General features: G+C 44.5%; 1 protein-coding gene across 1 annotated transcript in view; it reads left to right on the top strand.

Moving 5' to 3' along the window:
- The window catches only part of LAMA1 (laminin subunit alpha 1), a 157,920-nt gene that overhangs the window by 66,709 nt on the left and 70,004 nt on the right, over window positions 1-21,207 (top strand). Inside the window, exons 11-19 of the mRNA XM_082697304.1 lie at window positions 883-1,023; window positions 2,245-2,418; window positions 4,263-4,364; window positions 5,623-5,834; window positions 6,626-6,737; window positions 9,688-9,798; window positions 15,669-15,796; window positions 17,134-17,220; window positions 17,988-18,199. Of these exons, the coding sequence (XP_082553430.1) occupies window positions 883-1,023; window positions 2,245-2,418; window positions 4,263-4,364; window positions 5,623-5,834; window positions 6,626-6,737; window positions 9,688-9,798; window positions 15,669-15,796; window positions 17,134-17,220; window positions 17,988-18,199 (1,279 nt within the window). The remainder of the gene's footprint in view (window positions 1-882; window positions 1,024-2,244; window positions 2,419-4,262; window positions 4,365-5,622; window positions 5,835-6,625; window positions 6,738-9,687; window positions 9,799-15,668; window positions 15,797-17,133; window positions 17,221-17,987; window positions 18,200-21,207) is intronic.

Below are 21,207 nucleotides of genomic sequence, written 5' to 3'. Positions count from 1 at the left end.
ATCCGACATTCTGGTCCAGCTTAATGTTTCAAGGAGAAGCAGATAAATACTAAATTTATAAAAATATTAATTAAAGGCAGAGATGTTATTTTGGATTTCTCTTGAAAAGGAATTGGACAGTGATAAAAATCAGTTGTTAGGTAACAGGGAGTGGGGACCTTTTGCTATCTGATATTAATACCCATTTCCCCATAATAACCATGACTTGTTGGACTTCCCATTCTATCTTCTGTGCTTCTTCCCATGTAAGCAGGGTCTTAAGCATATGATATAAGTGACTGAAAATAATCTTGAGCAGTTTTTAATAAGACAAATATATACCTTTCTATATTAATAAGACAGATATATACCCTCCTCAGGCTTTAAAATTCTCGAAAGATCACAAAAATGGAAGATTTAGAACCAAGCAATACCATAAAAGTCATTTCAATATAAATGACTGAGCTCTGGGATCCTGACCCTCATTATTTTTTTTAAAAGATTTTATTTGTTTATTTGACAGAGATCACAAGTAGGCAGAGAGGCAGGCAGAGAGAGAGAGGGGAGGAAGCAGGATCCCTGCTAAGCAGAAATCCCGACTCGGGGCTCGATCCAAGGACCCTGGGATCATGACCTGAGCCGAAGGCAGAGGCTTTAACCCACTGAGCCACCCAGGCACCCCTTTTGACCCTCATTCTTGACTACAAAATTAAGTGGTCATAATTTCAAAAATATCTGTTCTGGAAATAATGACTTCATGAAGCTATACATCTCCTTGGAGCATCTATTTTCTTAACTGTTTCTCTGCAAACACCTTTCTTGTTAATGTCATGTTAATGCCACTTTATTCTACCTACCTAGACACACTGGTTTCAAAGCTAATCTTCTCTCTATTCCTTGCAGGAAAATGTTGAGGGAGACAATTGTGACCTCTGCAAGCCAGGATTCTATAACCTGAAGGAGAGAAACCCTGAGGGCTGCTCGGAGTGCTTCTGCTTTGGTGTTTCTGATGTCTGTGACAGCCTTTCTTGGTCCATCAGTCAGGTGCGGGTACCTTCCCAGAGCCCCGATTTAAGATGCGTGCCACCTCAAATGAGTAATCTGAGAGCTGTGTTCTAAAGCATGGGGGTCTGCCTTTTCCTGTACCACCGCTCCCAGCCATTTGGAATGACCTGGGCACGGATCAGAGGCAGCCCGCTACTACAGTATCACAAAAGTTCCTTCCTTGGTCATGTATTTGTTCCTACATACATTTCCCTATCCAAACAATAGGATGTTATTATTATATTGTAGAATGTACCGTGTTTCAGTGCTTTCTGTGGGGAAATGCATCTGGTTGTGGTGTCAAAGGTGAGCTCTGGGCCCACTGCTCCACACTGGTCCCAGGCTGGGGAACTCATCAGGACATGGGGCCATGGAGAATTTTCTAGCTCAGGGAACCTGGTGAGAGTAGGAACAACAAGTGACATAGGAAGTATAAGGGCAGGCAAGGTATCCTCAGTTGTTCTGGGAATGGGGAGTCCTGGGGGGATGCTAAAGGGTGCCTGGGAGGCCAGTGGGATGGCTGGAGGTTAGGGTGGACCCCAGGGTACAGGGCTCATCTGTTGTAAACAACTGGGCTCTCCATGACCATCTCAGGAGAACTGTATTCAGGGTGTGTGTTGGCAGGGGGGCGTGCTGGTCCCTGTCTCTTCTTTTCCTCCCTCCCTGTCAGGTTGGTGAGGAGTGGGAGCAACATGGGGGAGGGAGTGGGAACCCCAAACAGTACCTGAGAAGGAAGATGAATCCCTGTGGCTACCATGGAGGGTAATGGCTTATCATGTCTTTGTAGATGACAAATTAGGAAGATGGGATCTGAAGGTTATTTTTAGACAATTTTCAGCTTTTTTGGTAAAAAGCAGAAGCAATGATGAAGAAATCAGAGTTAGCAAAAGACATTTTGTTCAATGCACCTATTAAGGTCTTTGCTATTTTTTTATTTTTTAATCCTAAAATACATGTCCATGACCTTGACAGTTCTGCTCGCTCACTTGCTTATAATTGATCTGGGGATCTGGGAGAATCTTACTCATTCTTAGATGTTCCTGGTCCTTTGACAAGTAGAAGGGTTGCAAGTCATGTGGGTCTGTGGCCACAGGGTATTGACTCTGCCCCTAAGTAAGGTCTCTGGGTCTACTTCTTCACTGTAGGGATGTTAGTCCTATGCTGGGTGACATCTCAGGGGACTTCTATTTCATGATCTGAAATTCTGAATCTTTTTTTAAGGTGAAAGATATGTCTGGGTGGCTGGTCACTGACCTGGTCAGTCCGAGCAAGATCCCATCTCAGCAAGACGCGCTGAGCGGGCATCACTGGATCAGCATCAACAACACGGTGGTCTCACAGAGGCTGACTTCCAAGTATTACTGGTCGGCCCCAGAGGCCTACCTCGGAAATAAGGTAGGGCCATGGCCGGGAGAGACATCTTGGGCACAGATCTCAAAGCACATTAAGAAAGAACATCTGTTGGAAATTTAAGTCAACTCACATGGTCTGGCTTAGCCTTGTGTGACTTTATTCCATCATTAAACTGGGAACTTTATTCTTGGCCGCATGGGTCATGGGTGGTCTGTTGTAGGAAGTCTTGTCCACGTCTCCCATGACAGGCTCTCTGCTTTCCTCTGCATTCCTGGATCAATGACTCGGGGCTTTGTGAAGCGTGGGGTGCATTCCTGCTTTGTTCAGTTAGCCCTGTACTAACCTTAGCCCCAGAGCCCGGCGCATAGAAGGCACTCAGGAGGGACAGGCTGGGCAGTGGGGCTCAGGAGGGACGGGCTGGGCAGTGGGGCTGGGGTCCTGCCAGCTTCATTATCAAGATGGACCATTTCTCACCTAACATTCCCATTTAGTAACAGACAGGATACTTCTCATTTTAAGAAAATGCAAAATGGTGATTCTACAAAATGGAAATTTGGTTAATATGATTTAACCTGCCATTGTCCCCTTCTTCCTCACCAGTCATTCCGCTTCTTCTTTTTTTCTTTTTCTTTTTTTTCACTTGAGACAGAGAGAGAGAGAGAACACAAGCAGGGGGAAGAAACAGAGGGAGAGAGAGAGAAACAGACTCCCCGCTGAGGGGGGAGTCAAATGTGGGGCTTGATCTCAGGAACCTAGGATCATGACCTGAACCAAAGGCAGACGCTTAACCTACTGAGCCACCCAGGCGCCCCTAATATTGCCACTTCTGTCCAGATTCTGATGATCTGAAAATACACTCAGTGCAATTTATCAGGCTCCGTGCTCCCCTTCCCTGTGCATTTGGTTTGTTTTGAAGTCATGGTATGTGTTTCATCACAGTGCAGGTGTTATAGCTTGGGAAGTTTCCATTTGTTGGTCATATTTTAATTTTATAACTTATTTTATTTAGATTTTATGTAGATTTAGGTTTAAGTAGTGTTTATTTTGAAAATGATTATTTTTCCCCTGAAATTATAATCCTAGAAGGTGTGCTTTATTTACAATAGGATCTTATCACCAAAGGTTAATGATTTTTTTTTTTTCTATTAAGATCACTTTTCTGATTTTATGGTTCACAGACTAGATTCTGAACCTCGGGTTGTTGTCACACATCTGTCATGAAGAAAATCTCCATTTTACATGAAAGGATATGACCAGGAGGAAAAGCCTTTAGCCCTTCTTTTAGCTGATGAGACATGTTCTTTATTGTTCTTTTTTTTTAGTTTATTTGACAGAGAGAGATCACAGGTAGGCAGAGAGGCAGGCAGAGGGGGAGAGGGAAGCAGGCTCCCTACTGAGCAGAGAGCCTAATGCAGGGCTCGATAGCAGGACCCTGAGATCATGACCTAAGCTGAAGGCAGAGGACTTAACCCAATGAGCCACCCAGGCGCCCCCTTTATTATTCTTCTGCAAGCATGGCAATGAGGTCAGAATATTGGGATTATCATCATAGATCTAACTCCTAACTCAGAAAGGGTTTAAGTGAAATACCTTCTCCTGTGTGATTCACAGACACTGGGCCTCACTCACCTTGGGCTCTCTACGAAGGAGCACATCTTCCTTCTCTACCTTTAAATCACATCCTGTATTTTGGTAATACTGGTTAAACAATATTATAATATAATAGACTTTTTTTTCGCTGCCTTACTGCAAACTTACTTATATGCTGTGGCCCCTCGAACGCCTTGCAGCCAGGTGGTTTCCCGACGGATCCTGGCCACCACTTCCTCTTTCGGAGGGACTGTGGTCATGGGCCCTCCGTGTTCACTCTCACTTACGTTTTTCAGCTGACTGCGTTTGGCGGCTTCCTCAAGTACACGGTGTCTTACGATATTCCCGTGGAGACAGTGGATGGCGACCTCATGTCTCACGCTGACGTCATCATTAAGGTACTTGCTTTCACATTGCTTTGCTGTAGAGTAGAAGTGCCTAGCCAAGGGACAGTTTGTGACTCCGAGTGGCTGAGGGAGGGCTTCGTAGCAGGGAGCCCAGGGCCAGGTGGCTGTTTAGCAAGGCTTTGCCTGGTCCAGATATCCCCGAGACCTAATGTGACAATTCTCTCTGAGCCCATTCCTGGAGCTGCCTCAGGACAGCCCATGCGGCTTGTCCCTCCATCCCTGAAGCTGACCCAGCTTTTCAGTTAAAAAGGGGGACCGATGCCAGCCCTGATGTTGGCAGCCCCCTGTCAGCCCTCTGAGCCCCTCTGTCACCTCCTGCCACATTGCCTCCCACGTGAATGCTTAGGCGGCAGTGCTTGGCAGTGTGGGGACGGAGATGGGCTGCCATTTCTGTGCTGAGCCACTGTCCCTAACCCTGTACTCTCACTCTCCCCCTCCCCCGTTGCTCAAGGTGCTCAAGGACACCTTGGGGGACATCGGCCCCCAAGGTGTTCGAGGGGCCACAGCATATAAGTAAGAAATTCCAAAATTTCACTGGAAATTTTCCCAAAGGTAAGAAACCACCTCAGGTTCTAGTCAGCAGTGTCTACCCCCTCTCCTGCTCCCTTGATTTTTTAAAAATTATCTTTAAAGATTTTACTTGTTTATTTGAGAGAGAGAGAGAGAGAGAACAAGCAGGGGGTTGGAGGGAGGGGCAGAAAGAGGAGGAGAAGCAGACTCCCTGCTGAGCAGAGAGGCCAACATGGGACTTGATCCCAGGACCCTGGGATCATGACCTGAGCTGAAGGCAGACACTAACCGACCGAGCCACCCGGGTGTCCTTATCTCCCGGCACCTTGCTGTGCACCCCCGTGTCCAGTCTGCGGCAAGTGGGGAGAGTGTGACATAAGGTATTTTGGTGAATGACCGTTTTAGGGAAAGCTTGAGGTATCTTCATATGCTTTTCTACTTTTGCTCTTCGGTTAAAGTTGAGGGGTGTAGGGGAACGGTGGCACACACATGCTGCTTCTCTCCTGAGATCCCGGTGCGGGACCCAACCTTTAGATTTATTCTATGAATCCCTCTGAGGGGAATACAATGAAACACCTCTCCCCCCCTCATTCTGGACCAAGATTTACAGACACGATTACACCTTCGACCCGAGAACCTAAGCACAAATTAAAAGCCACGTTGCTGAATACAAACACGATTTTATTCTTTGATCATGAAGTTGAATTACAAATACATTCCCTCTTGTTTTAAATGTTAGGGAAATGGACTCACTTTAAGCACCCAGGCTGAGGGGCTGTCTTTACAACCCTATGAAGAGTACTTGAACGTGGTCAGACTTGTGCCGGAGAACTTCCGAGATTTTAATAAAAAAAGGGAGATAGATCGCGACCAGCTCATGACTGTCCTTGCCAACGTGACACATCTCTTGATCAGAGCCAACTACAATTCTGCAAAAAGGGCTCTTTACAGGTATGTTTTGAGAGAAAGGGAAAGCTTGTGGGGAGGGTCTTTAATCTCATATTCATCTATTAAGAATGATGTGTTTTCAGTGCAGTATATTTTACTTGATTATTTCAAGAGCACAGCTAATGGAACCGGTTGTCTTAAAAATACTTTTATTACAATTTTAGTGAAGATGTAAGAACAGTTGTCCGTGACAAACATGCCACAGTAGGAGGTCATCTTGAGGTCAGGATCGGAAACCTTCAGGGCGGTTTTCTGAGAAATGCCTGATAAGTTCACAGTTGTCTGACCACTTTGCATGCGGTTTTTACCCTCCTGATGTTAATGGTCTTAGATTTTACCCTACACTTAAGCTAATGTTCCCATCCTTGGCCATGTGATTACTTCCTATAGGCCAATTTCTGGCAGTGCCAGCATGCACGTTGGACACAGATAAACAAACACAGATTATACATTTAGGAACAATCTCTGTATTGGAGATAGGATGATTGAATGGGTTAGTCTTTCTGAAGTGTTTCAGCTCTGACTGGGCAACATCAGACCCTTCCCACAGCTGTCTAGGCACCTGCTCTTCTTTGCAGACGATGTTGCAAATGTCTCAAATGCTGCAGAGGCCTTCTAGGCAATACCGACAGCTTTCAGAAATCATATTGCTGTGAAAGTCCGTAGCTCCTTACAAAGGTCCCATCACCTATTTGTTTGAACAGAACTTTTTAAAGAATCTACCTTCATCGAGGTGTTAGCTGTCGTTTGCAGGAGGGCGTCTGAGTCACGGGGTGACCTCTGTCTATTGGTAGGTTGGATTCTGTCTCTTTGGATACAGCTAGCCCTAACGTCATAGACCTGGCCCTGGCCACCGAGGTGGAACACTGCGAATGTCCCCAAGGCTACGCAGGGATCTCCTGTGAGGTGAGGCTCCTCTTCTGCCCTCCCCTCTCCTTCCTTCTGTTCTTTCTGAAGGAGAAAAAAAGCACATTAAAGGTGATACAATGAGCCACACTTGAATTTTAACTTTAGAAACCTACCATTTGGATCAGACATTGGGGGGCTATAGGACTATTGGACATCAGTGTTTAAGGCAATCTGGTGCCTCTTCTTGGGGGGAGGTGGTTCTGGGACACCTGGAAATGGCCCAACTTCAGTCTACTCTCTTGCTTTAGTCAACTAGGAAGTTGCGCTGCCCCTGCTGTAGTTTGCATTTCTTTTTTTTAAAGATTTTTATTTTTATTTATTTATTTGAAAGAGAGAGAGAGAATGAGTGAGAAAAAGCCTGAGAGGGGAGAGGCCCGCGGGAGAAGCAGATTCCCCACTGAGTAGGGAGCCCGATGTGGGACTCCATCTTGGGACTCCAGGATCATGACATGAGCCCAAGGCAGCCGCTTAACCAACTGAGCCACCCAGGCACCCATGTAGTTTGCATTTCTAAAGAGGACTGGACTTGATTGCATCTGAACATTTATACATCACCAGCATGACACCTAGAAAACATGAGACAAGCCAGGCCCATTTTGAGACTTTTTTGGAACTCCAGCTGTGTTAACTGAGGTGAGCTCTACTTCACAATGAAGTGTGTGAGAGCACACTTGCTATCACCAGTAAAAGTCACCTGTTGCTAAAAAATATTTTTGAAATACAGTTTGAAACTATTTGGACATAAATATCGATAATAACTCTCTCCTGCCGAGGACTTCCTATGTATTTGGCACAATCCTAACCTCTTTCTGTAGGAAACAGCTAGGAAGTAGTCATGTCGGGTTCCAAGCTTCATCTTCCCCATTAACCACCACACGGTCTTGCCTCTCTTGTGTTTAAGACCGATGATGATTGGGGCACCTGAGTGGTTCAGTGGGGTAACGCCTCTGCCTTTAGCTCGGGCCATGATCTCAGGGTCCTGGGATCGAGCCTCAAATCGGGCTCTCTGCTCAGCAGGGAGCCTGCTTCTCCCTCTCTCTCTGCCTGCCTCTCTGCCTACTTGTGAGCTCTGTCTGTCAAATAAATAAATAAAATTTTTAAAAAATAATAATAATAGAAGAATAAATCCTAAAAAAAATTTTTAAAAAAAGAAAGACTGGCAATAATCATGAACCCTTGTCCTTGGCTGTGAGATTGGGACCATGATTTTTACAAAGTGAGAACATTTAACTTATGAGTTGTTTTTACAAATCTTTATCAATTATAACTTTGCAGTGAATAGTTGGCCTGTGCTTCATAATGTAGATTTTTAATGAAATATTTCTATTTCTCTTTTAAATATTTTACAGGGTTGTTTCTTTTTTGACCCCATGAACTTTTTTTTAGATCTAAAACATATATTTTTAGGACAAAGAATTATCTGTAGGACCTGAGTCCTGTTTGCTTATCAGATAAATGACCTTAAGGCTACCTCATAGTGTGTGGCTTGTGGTGGGTAGATGAAGTAGATGATTAAAAGCCCAGGCCAGCTAGACCAAAAGGGGGCAGCAGTGAGCAGATGCTGCTGGAGAACTCCAGGTCTGCTGGGTTTAGAGGAAAATGTGCTTAGGACACTGGCTCAAGGAAGCACAGGAAGCTTAACATATAATTTTAAGTGTTTTTGTCAGGCCGAAGAACTCATTCTTTCATTAGAAACTGATATAAGGAATCATGCAGCCATAGGTAGAGACTGGAATTCTTAAGAGCTCTGTAGCCACCACACAGACCCCTAGGCAGCTCCCCCTCAGTGCCCATCCGTAGAGTAGCCCATTGTCCTTGATGGGAGCACGGCTGTGTGGCGGCATTAAGGGAACTTACAAAAGGTCAGTGTGAATGAACACATGTATATGTACTCATATGATGAAAATGCAATTTTAACATTTTTTACAAGAGTGAAAACCAGATCCACATCCCTGTTCCGATGGCTCCAAAGTAATTACTCCCCAGTCTGCACTCGAAACACCATTTTATATCTGGGGCAGCCCTGAGAGGCTCTGTGGCCACAGGTCTGGGAGGTGTGACTCTTTCCATTAGCACAGTGGGCATGGGGTCTAACTGTTCCATGTTCCAGATTCCACGTCTATAAAATAGAATAGTTCTCAGGGTCATCCTGAGAAGGATGGGAAGCACTGACTGGGACGGCCCCCTGCTCCTCCCAGACAGGGGCAGCATTGCTGGATACCCTGGAAAGCACACCTGTAATGTTTGCGGTTTGACACAGACCACCCTCGAGTGCTTTGATGGTAATATGTAGTAACTCTTTACCCAAAAGAAAACAAAATCAAGTTGAGCAGAAAATGTCCTCTTGATTGAAACCCTGGTTAAGTGACTGAGTTTTACATGATTATATGAGATTTACATGATAATATTATGGGAAGATACCACAAAGGCGGAGAGCCACTAGGTTTTGATGGTAGCCACCACTAGGTTTTAAAGGTAGACACCTTTAAAAAGAAATGAAGAAGGGTGCCTGGATGGCTCAGTCAATTGGGTATCCCACTTTTGATTTCAGCTCAGGTCATGAGATGGAGCCCCATGTAGGTCTCCACGCTCAGTGGGGAGACTGCTTGGGATTCTTCCCCTCTCTTTCTGCCCCTCCCTCACGTGTGCACTTTCCCTCTCTCAAATAAATAAACCCTAAAAAAAAAAAAAAGAGGACTGGATTATGGTGATGGTGCACCATTCGGTAAGTTTACTAGAAAAATCATTGAACTATATCCTTAAAATGGGTGCATTTTATGGCATGTAAATGACACCTCAATAAAGAAGTGCAGGGAGAAAAAGAAGTATGTTTCTCTACATGTGGAAAATGGAGCAGGTAATACTCCTAGCCTATTGACAAGAAAATGATCTGCATGATGTACAAGGTTGCTTTTGCCCACGTGTGTCACGTGTCCCTCTCTTGCAGTCCTGCCTCCCTGGCTATTACCGCGTGGATGGAATACTCTTCGGAGGAATTTGTCAGCCCTGTGATTGCCACGGCCACGCAGCTGAATGTGATATTCATGGCGTTTGCCTTGTGAGTCTGTTGCTAAAATCTGGAGTGGAGTGCCCCGTCCTACCCACCCCAAAGCCACCTGCTGTGCACAGCGGTTAAAAAAATAATGCTTCCTCCATAGGAGATTATTCTGGCCCTAGTAGACCCCAGAGGAAATTTACAGACTTAAGATCCATGGTATAATATGTTTCCTGATATTCTCCCCTTGCTCTTTTTTGAAAAAAAGTTACTTTGGTGAAAATGGAAAAGAGAGATCACGTTATTGCAGATTTTTTAGTAGAACACCATATTCACTTCGTAAGATTAGAAAGCAATATAAAGGTAGAAAATATCTGGTGATTTAAAAGAATCAGGTCTCTAAAATGAAAGTGCTAGAATTTCTTTAACATACTATACAGTATGTCCTCAAAGGAATACTAAGACATAATAACCACACTCATTTGTGCAATATATAACGTTTTACAGTTCGGCTCGGGTACACTCTTCAAACAAGTACTTCTTTCCTGCAACAGGAGTTGAAATGTGGCTTGACAAATACGCAGTTAATCTTGAGAATGAACTTTGGGGTGGATACAAGGCAAGACCTGTTTTTTCACTTCAGTCAGGAATTCTTTTAGGCTCTTTTGCCTGGAAGCCAGGCCACAATCCTGGGTTCTAATGGATTTGCGGCACAGAGACGGAGAGAACGCCTGTATCCACCAGCTGAGTCCTAGTCACCACACAGGGAAATGTTCAGGTTCTTTCCTGAAGAGATTGAGTCCCAAGGATAGGGAAAATTTATTATGAGACCCGTGGAGAAGATCTCATCACGATGCCATGGATTGCTTGTTCTCTCCAGAACCTAATTTTTCTTGATTCTGTAAGGAAAGCTTTCATTTTGTTCTTTGTTTCATCGTTCTGGAAAGCAAGTGCCTATAGGAGTTATACAAAGTGATGTTTTACACACACACTCGGTCCCTCAGGATCAGTTTCCCAGAGCTTGATGAGGTGGTTGCTTTTTAAAAATGCCTCTGCCTTTCCATTTGGGTTTGTGAGGTCAGGCTTCCCGGGACGTCGGCCCACAGCTTGGGCTGCCCAGCGGGTTGTGGTGGTGGCATCCAAGGCTTTAGGTATAGGTAAGCCAAAAGGGTATTTGCCTGTGCTTCTATTACTGTATCTTTACAAAAATATATATACACATTAAAGTGAAAATGCTAAGTAGCAACTGGCCTTTACATTCTAAATATAATAAATAATAATTTTAATGGAATTTTTCATTGAAAATTTTCATCGAAAATTTGATTTTTAATTTTTAATGGAAAAAGTTTTGGAAATAATGTTAGATTTACAGAAGGCCTACAAAAAATAACACAGCAAGGTCCTGTTCAGCCTTCACCCTGCTTCCCCCGGTACTCACATCTTGCATTACCGGAGTACGCTGATCGAGATTTAAGAAATTCCTGTGGGCACAATCTCATCAACAGAACAGTGGACTTCACTCAGATTTCATCAGCATCCCCACTCATGTCCCCTTACCAGCCTCAATCCAGAACCGCATTGTACTGGCTGCCTTCATTTTAGGACAGCTTTTCAGGTTTCCCTTGTCTTTCATGACTGGCACTTTTGAGGAATCCTGGACATTCTCTGGAACGTCCTCAGCTAGCGCATGTCTGTTTTCTCGTGATTAGCTTGAGGCTGTGCGTTTTAGGCAAGAAAGTATGAAGGTGACATGCCCCTTGGGTGCACATTGTCAGGGATGTTAGCCTGGGACACGTGGGTGAGGTGCTAGCTGCCAGCTTTTTCCACTTTCACATTATTATTTTTGCCTTTTTAAGTCATTCACATTTGAAGGGGCAAAAACAATAAAAATTTAGATTGAAGTTTAAGGAAACCTAAAAACTTGGTAGCATCATTGATCTGGGTTTCATCTAACTTTTTTTTTTCTTTTTCCTATTCTATTTTAAAAAGAAACCTTTGAATTCTCCCCTTTGGATAACCATTTCCAGCCCTGGGCCTTGCTTGTAGCCATCCAGCTTCCAGGAATCCACTCCTGATTTGTAGGTTATCAGAGAGAAAGTTCCAACTGTTCTTACTTAGTGCCCTGTCCTCTTCTTTTTCAAAGAGTCGTTTCAGGTTTACAGCAAAACTGAGGGGTAAGTGTAAGGGTTTCTCATGTACCTTCTGCTCCTGCACACGTACAGTCTCCCACATTATCAACCGTCCCCACCCCCCAACCGGGGACACACACTGGTACCCATGATGACCCCACACTGACACATCACAGCCCCCCAAAGTCCACGGTTTACATTAGCCCCTTCTCTGAGCTCTTTCTGCTGGTCTTTGGAGGAGAAACCAGTTTCATTTCTTCTGAAAGAGAAAGGCCTAATAGGCAGTTGTGTATCTTGGACCCTCCTGCTTTTTCTTCTCCATTCAAGAGAAGATGTTTCTCCTTCCCGGGGAGATGAGCATTCTCCTTCCTCACACGCCAGCTCCACCAATGGAGCTGGTCACGTAAAGGGACAGTGACCTGAGAAAACCTTGAAACAGATTTGGTAGGTTTGGGTTTTTTGATTTGTTTTGTTTTGTTTTTAGCAGAACCATGTAAATGGCTTTCCCAAAGAGAAAGAAAGCCCTATCCGGCCCTTTGAGCAAAGAAATCCTATCATAGATATTTTGTAAGTGGACATAATTAAATGGTTTTTAATGAAACTAGTTATTTTGCTTATACTTTTAGCTCAACCGTGTAGCCATTTACCAAAGCCAGTGACATTTTGAATTAATTTGGGTTAATAATCAAAATCAAGGTCATACAGGGGTTGGGGAGGAAAAAGAGAGCCTAAGACATTCCTACCAAAATGTCACCTAAGGACCAGCAGCCAGCGCAAAACCCAGGAGTTTTTTAGAAATGTACAACCCAGGCCCTATGTCAGACTTCCTGAATCAGAATCGCCCCTGAACCCAGGTGATTTGTAAACAATTCAAATTTAGAAGCCCTGTCAAGGATATCTCTACATGAAACTGGTGAAAGCCTATTTAAAAGGATGTAATACAAATATTTATAGTCCCAAATTAAATTTAACCTATGGGAAAACTTTTGTCAACCTCAGGAATTATAGAAAAGTATGCAGCTTAGAAACTGGAAATATTACTTAAGCCGTTGAATGGAAAAAGGCCAATAAGATCTGTAAAATGAGTGGCTCTCAGAGAAGGGGGTAAAATGAAGTGGCAAGGTAGACCCACAGGTGGGAGGTGGGGCAGGGGTGGGTACAGATGGCAGGAGAAGGCTCTGGGTAGCATAAGCCTGGGCACTGGGGTCATGGGAGGACCTAAGGAGACAGAGTCATGGGTTGACAGGGACTTGGGGAAGAATGTGGAGAATTGGCTCAGCTTTCCCTTGAGCCGTGCAGCTGTCCTCATGCTCGGTGTTGCTTCCTGCGTGGCCCGCTGTGCCCATCCTGTTTCTCCTGGTACTTCCTACACACCTGATGTGGCGTCATTCTGCTTTCTAAAGACATGTTTTCAAGAAGGAAAGAAGTCTTTCATATTTTCCCTGTATTTATGGTTTCTGATACTCTTCAATTCTTGGTATAAATCCAGGATTTCACCTGGTTCTGTGTCCCTGACTCATGAAGAGCTGTTTTTAGCATTTGTTCGGTGCAGATCTGACAGCCAACAAATTCTCTCACATTTTGTTGACCTGAAAAAGGCTTTCTTTCACCTTCGAGTTGGAAGTAGATTTTTGCAGATTTTTTTTTTTTTTCAGGACTTAAATGTTGTTGTGGCTTCCATTGTTTCAAATGAAAAGTCAGTAGTCGGTCTTATCCATGCAATTCTCTGGGTTCTTTTTTTTTTTCCTCTGCTTGGTTCTTAGATTTTTCTCCTTACAATTCACATTTGGTTTTTGTGGGTTTGCTTCTTCTCAGATTTGATAGTTATTATCCTGCCTTAAGAAACAAACAAACCCTTATTTGGAAATTGATTTAAGTGTATGCAGAAGTTGTAGGAAGAAAAATAGTACTTAGGGCACCCACCTTTTACCCAGATTCACCTTGTCACTGACATTTGCCCCATTTGCTGTATTATTCTCATTATCTGTTTGTCTAATCATAATGTTTTTTCTAAACCACTCGAGAATAAGTCATGTACACTGTGCTATTTATCCGTAAATTGTTCAGTGTGTTTGTCCTGAAAATAAGGATTTTCTCTTATATAACCACAGAACATTGTCAACTTCAAAAAATATAACTTTTGTATTCTACTTTTTTCTAATCTACCATCCATTTTTCCATTTGGTCAGTTGACTCCATTGTGCCCTTTGTAGCATTTTCTTTTCCCCGCCGTTACAGGCCCCCATATAGTTCAGGTACTGCATTTTATTGTCATAGCTCCCTAGTCTTCTTTAATCTGAAGTACTTCCACAGTGTTTGTCTTTTATGATAATGGCACCTTGAAGCAAGAATCCTCCTTTCTAATGTTTATTTGCTTACCTACTTGAAGAACACAGTCATTTTTCAAAGAATAAAATGCCCCTTATTAGGGGCTTTTCTCTTGTTTTTCAATGAATTGATTCAGGTTATACCTTTCAGGGCAGAACACCTCATTAGCGATGCTGTGGCCTTGTCAGAGAACCACAGGTGGAAGCCCACAGTGTCCACTGCCCCTCACTGGTGGTGTGAATTCTGATTACACACTCCAGCTATCAGTCAATTACTATACATTTACTGATCTTATCTTTTGCAATTAATAAGCATTGTGAGGGAGACACTCTAAGACTGAACAAGTATCATATTCATCATCACATTCTCCCTTAGGGTTAGCAGTCTCTGATGATTCTTGCCCCATGAACACTTGTATGATATTCTCCATGCTTCTCAGTTGGCACACAGCATTCTACTGTAAGCAAGAATCCTCCTTTCTAATGTTTATTTGCTTACCTACTTGATATCTGTCTGGACTCCTGGATTCCAAATTCTCCCAGATGTGACTGGTGGAAACGTACTCAGTAGTTTCTGATTGCACAATGAATATTATTCATTGTTAAGTTTCTGGATTTCGTTACTTTCCTTGAAAGAAGATCAGAGTTTGTTTTGGCAAGTAGTTAAATTATCACAGGTCAGCTGGATTGTTTCAAGGTTTGTTTTTAAGTTTTGTTAGGGTGGGCCTAATAGAACCTCTACTCTAGGGAAGGTGTAGCCCTACCACAAACAAGTTTTTCTTCTGGGATCTCTACTGGGTGTTCTGGGCATATAACAGAGATGCCCTGCACTGGCTGGTTACAATTCTAGTGGCCCTGGGCTTTGTGTGAGTTCTTAATTTTTCAGCATGCTGCATGGAAATCACACTACACACAAGAAGCTTATATTTAGTAGCTATTTGAAGGGGTCTCCCGTGCAGATTTCTGGAGGTCTAATTCTGTGAAACTCCAATTCTCGAGCCAAATCCCTGCAGTTCCAGTCTCCCCAAACTCAGACCTCTGTCTCCTCAACTCAACAGGATGCCACACTCTGCTTGGGTCTCCCCCTTCCATGGCCCACTTATCAAGAGTCTCCAGAAAAAAGACATGAGATCCTGAGGTTTCATCCCATCACCTCCTTTCTTTCACCTCTGTTGCCTAGTGTCTAAAAGAAGTGGTTCGATATGTTTTGTTTCAGTTTTCTAGTTCTTTCCCACAGAAAGACAAGTCTGGTAGCAGTTACTCTGACATGGGCAGAAGGAAAAGCTTCCCACGTATATCAATTATATAATTTAAAATTTTGTATTAATCTAGAAACAGGCAGCCCTCATCATGTCACAGAGTTTGGTGATTTGTTGGAGCATTTTTTTTCCCACCCTGACTTTAAGTTATTTTTCGATGAATCAGAGAATTGTTTAAGGAAGCCTGAACTGAGTCTTCTCTTCCTGCGTGTGTTTAGGCATGTGAGCATAACACGACCGGGGACCACTGTGAGCAGTGTGTGCCCGGCTTCTACGGGCTGCCTTCCCAAGGGACTCCAGGGGACTGCCAGCGGTGTGCCTGCCCCCTCACCACAGCCTCCAACAAGTAAGCACAGCACCCCCACCAGGGAAGCAGGCCTAGTGTGGCCAGAGAGTCCATTCAGATGTGCACAGATACATTCCGAGCAGGGTTTTGTGTGTGAGAAAAGTGTGCCTCCCAGGTGGTACTTAGTTAAGATTAAAGATGGAGGGGTGAATTCTCTCTTTCTAAAAAGAACAAGTTTGGCATACTAATTTATATAAGAAAGATCATGGGTTGGCAAGAAAACATGCATACTTCGGTTCCTCTTGGTCTAGTGTGGCTTGTTAACTCTTTCAGTGCCCATAGGCTAGGAGGTTTTCTCAAAGATTTTATTTATTTATTTGACAGAGAATGACACAGCGGAGAGAGGGAACACAAACAGGGGGTGTGGGAGAGGGAGATGCAGGCTTCCAGCTGAGCAGAGAGCCCGATGTGGGGCTCGAACTCAGGACCCTGAGATCATGACATGAGCCGAAGGCAGATGCTTAATTACTGAGCCACCCAGGCACCCTCGACCAATATTTATTGAGTGCCTACCGTACACTGAGTTATCATGGAAGGTACTCAAATATTGGAGGATTCATCCATGGCTGCTGGTCCCATGGGACCACCATGTGGTCCTGACTACCATCCAGGGGAGTGGGAAGGGTCAGTGATGCACAAGGCTTTGTTCGCCATGCTGGGCCCGGTGTGTCCACAGGCCTGGATCTGAAAGCTTATTTATCTCTCACTGGCTTACCCTTTAGGACTCTTCCTCCCCCAGCCCAGAGAACTCCCCCACGGGGATTTTTATTTGAAACCTCACTGTGTAAAGCAGATACAAAGAGGGCTACTCTGATGAAATCATAGTGGCCCTCATACCTCCCTTCAGAGGCCTCCCTAGACCCCAGGAGTAAAGGTTGAGAGGACCTTAGTGAGCAGTGGGGATCCTTTAGAGAATGTTCCCGGGCTGTCCCTTGTAAGCTTGAGCTCACTCCTGCCTGGCCAGTGTGGGCAGGACTCTGAGGCAGGCTGACCAGTGCCGGGGAACCCACAGACGGGAGCTCCGCTCAGCCGAGAAGAATGTCAGAGAAGTCCTCCTGGAGGAGAGGGCAGCTGAGTTGGACACAAGGGATAAGGTGATTCCAGGCAGAGAGGAAAAGAAACACCCTCTGGGCTGAGGGACAAGCAAGAGTACAGACGGGGAGTGTCCACTGCCCAGGAGAGAGGCTCATGAGGTGGGCTGCATTTCTGGGGGCCGGGGTTCTGGAGTGAAGTTCCATTGAACGTTCATAAGGAGTGGTAAAACACAAGGATTTTAAATGTTTAGAAATTCTGTGCCACCCATTGGAAAATTGTGTTCATTTGTCATGTTTTGACAGTTTCAGCCCTACCTGCCACCTTGAGAATGGGGACGAAGTAGTCTGTGACCAGTGTGCCCCAGGATACTCGGGAGCTTGGTGCGAGAGGTACTCTGTCGGCATCACTCAGCTGATTTCCAAAATCATATCAAACTTTTTTTTTAGTTAAATATCAGTGATACATGTTTATTTTGATAAATAATAGATAAGTATGATTTTAGATATATAGATATATCTAAGATATCTTAGATATCATAGCTAAGTATGATTTTAGAGTTTTGGTGTGTAATGATTATTTTGCATAATTATAGAGAAGACTGTATGTTGATTAAAAAGCATGTGTGAAAACTCCCCGGGGGGGGATTTTTTAAGAACAGCATTTGGGCTCCTTGAACTCACAGGAGTTCTCATCAGTAACAATAGAAAACAGCGAGGGGCCAGGGTTTACTATTCACACACTGAAATACCCCATTATTCTGGATAGTTCCATAGTAGGGGTGGTTTGATTTAATAGCTGTCTTCTGGCGCCTGAGAGTCCACGCTGTCTTTTCCCATGTGTCAGCCCCAGTGCCCAGCTCTGGCTGAGGTCCCTGGGAGAGCCACGTCACACCCGCGGCGTGCCGGTCCAGTTGGCCCCGGAGCTGAGGGCACATCCACTGGGATTTATGGCTCATTCGGGGTACACTCTCTGTCTTCACAATGAGTGGAGGCAATCTGGATGTCCAGACTGGGTGTTTGTTGCATGGCTTCCCAATCAGTCTTATGGAAAAAGAGTCCGTCTGGTTTACTAACCATTCAGAGCTTCCCTGGATGGCGGGGGTAATGTCTAGAGGAACTACATGCATTTGGATCCCTCTTTCAATACTTATATGCAGATGTGCAGACGGTTACTATGGAAACCCGACAGTCCCTGGGGAATCCTGTGTCCCCTGCAACTGCAGCGGCAATGTGAACCCCTTCGAGGAGGGTCATTGTGACTCCGTCACCGGAGAGTGCCTGAAATGCATTGGGAACACGGATGGCGCCCACTGCGAGAGGTGTGCTGACGGCTTCTACGGGGATGCTGTGACCGCCAAAAATTGTCGCGGTGAGTGTGGGGCTGTCAAGTCAGAGCCCTTACTCATGGCCATGTGGCATCTCCATCTACTTACATGCGTTGGAAAGGGCTCAGCATCTGGGGTAACTTTATCCTGATTGGTGCTTGTGTTAATACCAGTGTAGACCCAAGACCTCACTCTTCCCCTTCCCGGTGTGCCCTGCCTTAGCTTGATCTGTTTCCTACAGAGCAGGTCAGGGGGGGCCTGGAAAATATAGGTGTCCTTCCAATGGGGTGGGGAAGTGGTACTTGATGGGGTGCTGACATGCTCCCCGGCACCGGGGAAGGCAGACTGAGCTTGAAGCCTGCAGTGTTTATGAGGGACAGGATCGGGGTCTCATGAGTCAGGTGGGATTTCAAGATACAGAGTGTGAAATGGGAAGGCTCTATGCTTGGAGTCTCACAGATCTGTTCCTGAACTACTGACTCTCACGTTGCCCCACAGGACTCTTCTTCCTTTCTGATGTTAGGGATCACTTAGAACCACTCACTGAAGACAGCAGGCTTTCCTGTACCCCAGATGACTAACTTGTAGCCTCAGGGCTGATATAGCCCTTGGATTTTTATGTACAGTTCTCGAAGGTGTGAAAAGAGCAAAAATGGCAATTTTACATTATTTTAATAATTTCCTGCAAATACAAAGTTCTGACGTGCTATTACAACAGGGAGACACAAGAGGGAACTAGTGATACAGAAAAGGTATTTTCCCAGGCATGCTTCCAGAGAGGGAAAAGGCTTTGTCACTATGGGCCCATCGACTGGGTCTTGGTGGCACAGCCACCTTGATTGGTTATCACAGGAGCATAATTATGATAACTGGTGTTTGTGTAAAGCTTCAAAGTTTACAGAATGCTTTCACTATACTCATGTGATTCCTTTTCATCTTTATTGCAAACCTTGATGATTCATTTCTCTGTTCATTTCTTGTTTATTAAGCATTTGTTACTTCCCAAACACTGTCCTAAGGATCATCAGAGGAGTTGGAAAAATTATGGCCCAGGTCTATTGGGGAGGCAAAACACGCATGTGGATCTCAGGCTTTGGAGTCTGACTCATGTGGGTTAGAGCTGAGTTTTGGTCTGTGTGACCAGCTGTGTGACATTAGGCCAATGTGTTAACCTCTCTGATCCACAATTTCCTCATTACATAAAATGGACATAGTTTTGTGTATATATATATATATATATATGCTTTACACACACACACACACACACACATATATGTATATATATATATATATATATTAAGGCCTTTGTGAGGATTAATTGGGATAAAAATTTAAAGTTCTGGAAATGAAATAAATGACAGCTATTTTAAGTGCTAACAATAAAAACAGTGTTTTTAAAATTATTTTTCTATATTAATGCTGTCCAATAAAAATGTAAACGACACATATAATTTTAAAATTTCTAGTCACCACATTAATAACATGATACAGATGAAATGTACTGCAGCAATACATCTTATTTTACCCAATTATAAAAGTAATGTCATTTCGTCACATAATCAGATTTTTCAAGTATTATGAGATATTTGCTTTCCTTTTTAATGTTGAGTCTTCAAAATTCAGTGCATGTTTTATAGCCTATTTCAATTAGGATTTTAAACTTTCATAAGAAACCATTGATCTGTATTTCAATTACATAAAATTCATAGTTGCAAAAGGGAATTTACTTACCCAAGTTGTTCACATGTATTTAAAAGTTTTCATCATGACCAAAAAAATCATTCTCCTTTGTATTTGCATCTACATTGACAAAACTGCTTTGGTATTTTGTGTAGAAAGCAGATCTTGGTGATCAACCGAGGTGGGCCCGAGTTGTTGGCCCAGGTCTTAGTCTCAGTGACATCAGAGATCATGTTTGTCGCATCAGCCTCATCTGCAGGGCTCAGGAGACCTGTGCACGCCGTGTCAGGCCAATAGGACAGGCAGCTCTGCACGGTGATCAGTGACCATCCCTGGCGTTTGCACAAAGCTCTGTAAGGGCCCAGAAGAGTGTGGGGCTGCCTCTGGAGTTAGTGCTGCTTGATGTGAGTCTTTCAGGATGAGTCTGAGATGTTTGGGTGGGCTGACAAGAAATAACAAGAATTCATCTCATCAAAGCTGGGGGACAGGGAAGAGGAAATGAGAAAAGAACAAAACTTGTAAAGGCGTGGAGACTAGAAAGAATCCGGACAGTGTCAGTCTGTAACCACACCGCTGCCTGGGCCACCGACCTGGGCCCAGACCCCAGTCCTGCCTGTCCCGACACCATGTGAAAGGCAGGGTCAGGCCAGGGCAGGAGCCATGGCTGACAGGTATGGACAGCGCTGGCCTGCAGAGGCTGCGCCATCTGTCCCCGACTCCAGGTCACTGGAATAGGGGCGGGGTCTGGCCAGATCTGTGTTGAGCCCTGGAACCCCTGCAGAGGACAGAGCGGACAAGGGGAGAGACACGGCCAGAAAAGAAACTTGCTGGGAAAGTTAATGAGGGCTTCCACTAGAGCTTTTGTCGTGGGGGTAAAAGGGAAGATACTAGAAACTCTCCAGGCTCCTGGGTGGCTGAGTCAGTTGAGCCTTAGCCTGTTGATTTTAGCTCAGGTCATGATCTGGGTTTGTGGGATCAAGCCCCACGTGGAGCCCTGCATTGAGTCCCATGGCAGGCTCTGTGCTCAGTGGGGAGTCTCCTGGGGATTCTCTCTCTCCCTCCTTTTCCCTCTGCTCCTCCCTTTCTCTCTCTAAAAAAAAAAAAAAGAAAGAAAGAAAAGAAAAGAAAAAAATCTAGGAAATTTCTGGGTTGACTAGAAGGTGGGAGGGGGTGGTGTCGGGACAGGCAGGACTGGGGTCTGGGCCCAGGTCGGTGGCCCAGGCAGCGGTGTGGTTACAGATTGACACTGTCCGGATTCTTTCTAGTCTCCACGCCTTTACAAGTTTTGTTCTTTTCTCATTTCCTCTTCCCTGTCCCCCAGCTTTGATGAGATGAATTCTTGTTATTTCTGGATATTTCACTAGAAATCCTC

Source organism: Mustela nivalis, assembly GCF_964662115.1.
Source record: "Mustela nivalis genome assembly, chromosome: 14".
NCBI lineage: Eukaryota > Metazoa > Chordata > Mammalia > Carnivora > Mustelidae > Mustela > Mustela nivalis.
Note: the sequence above shows the minus strand (reverse complement) of the source record. Positions and strands in the feature narration are given on the sequence as shown.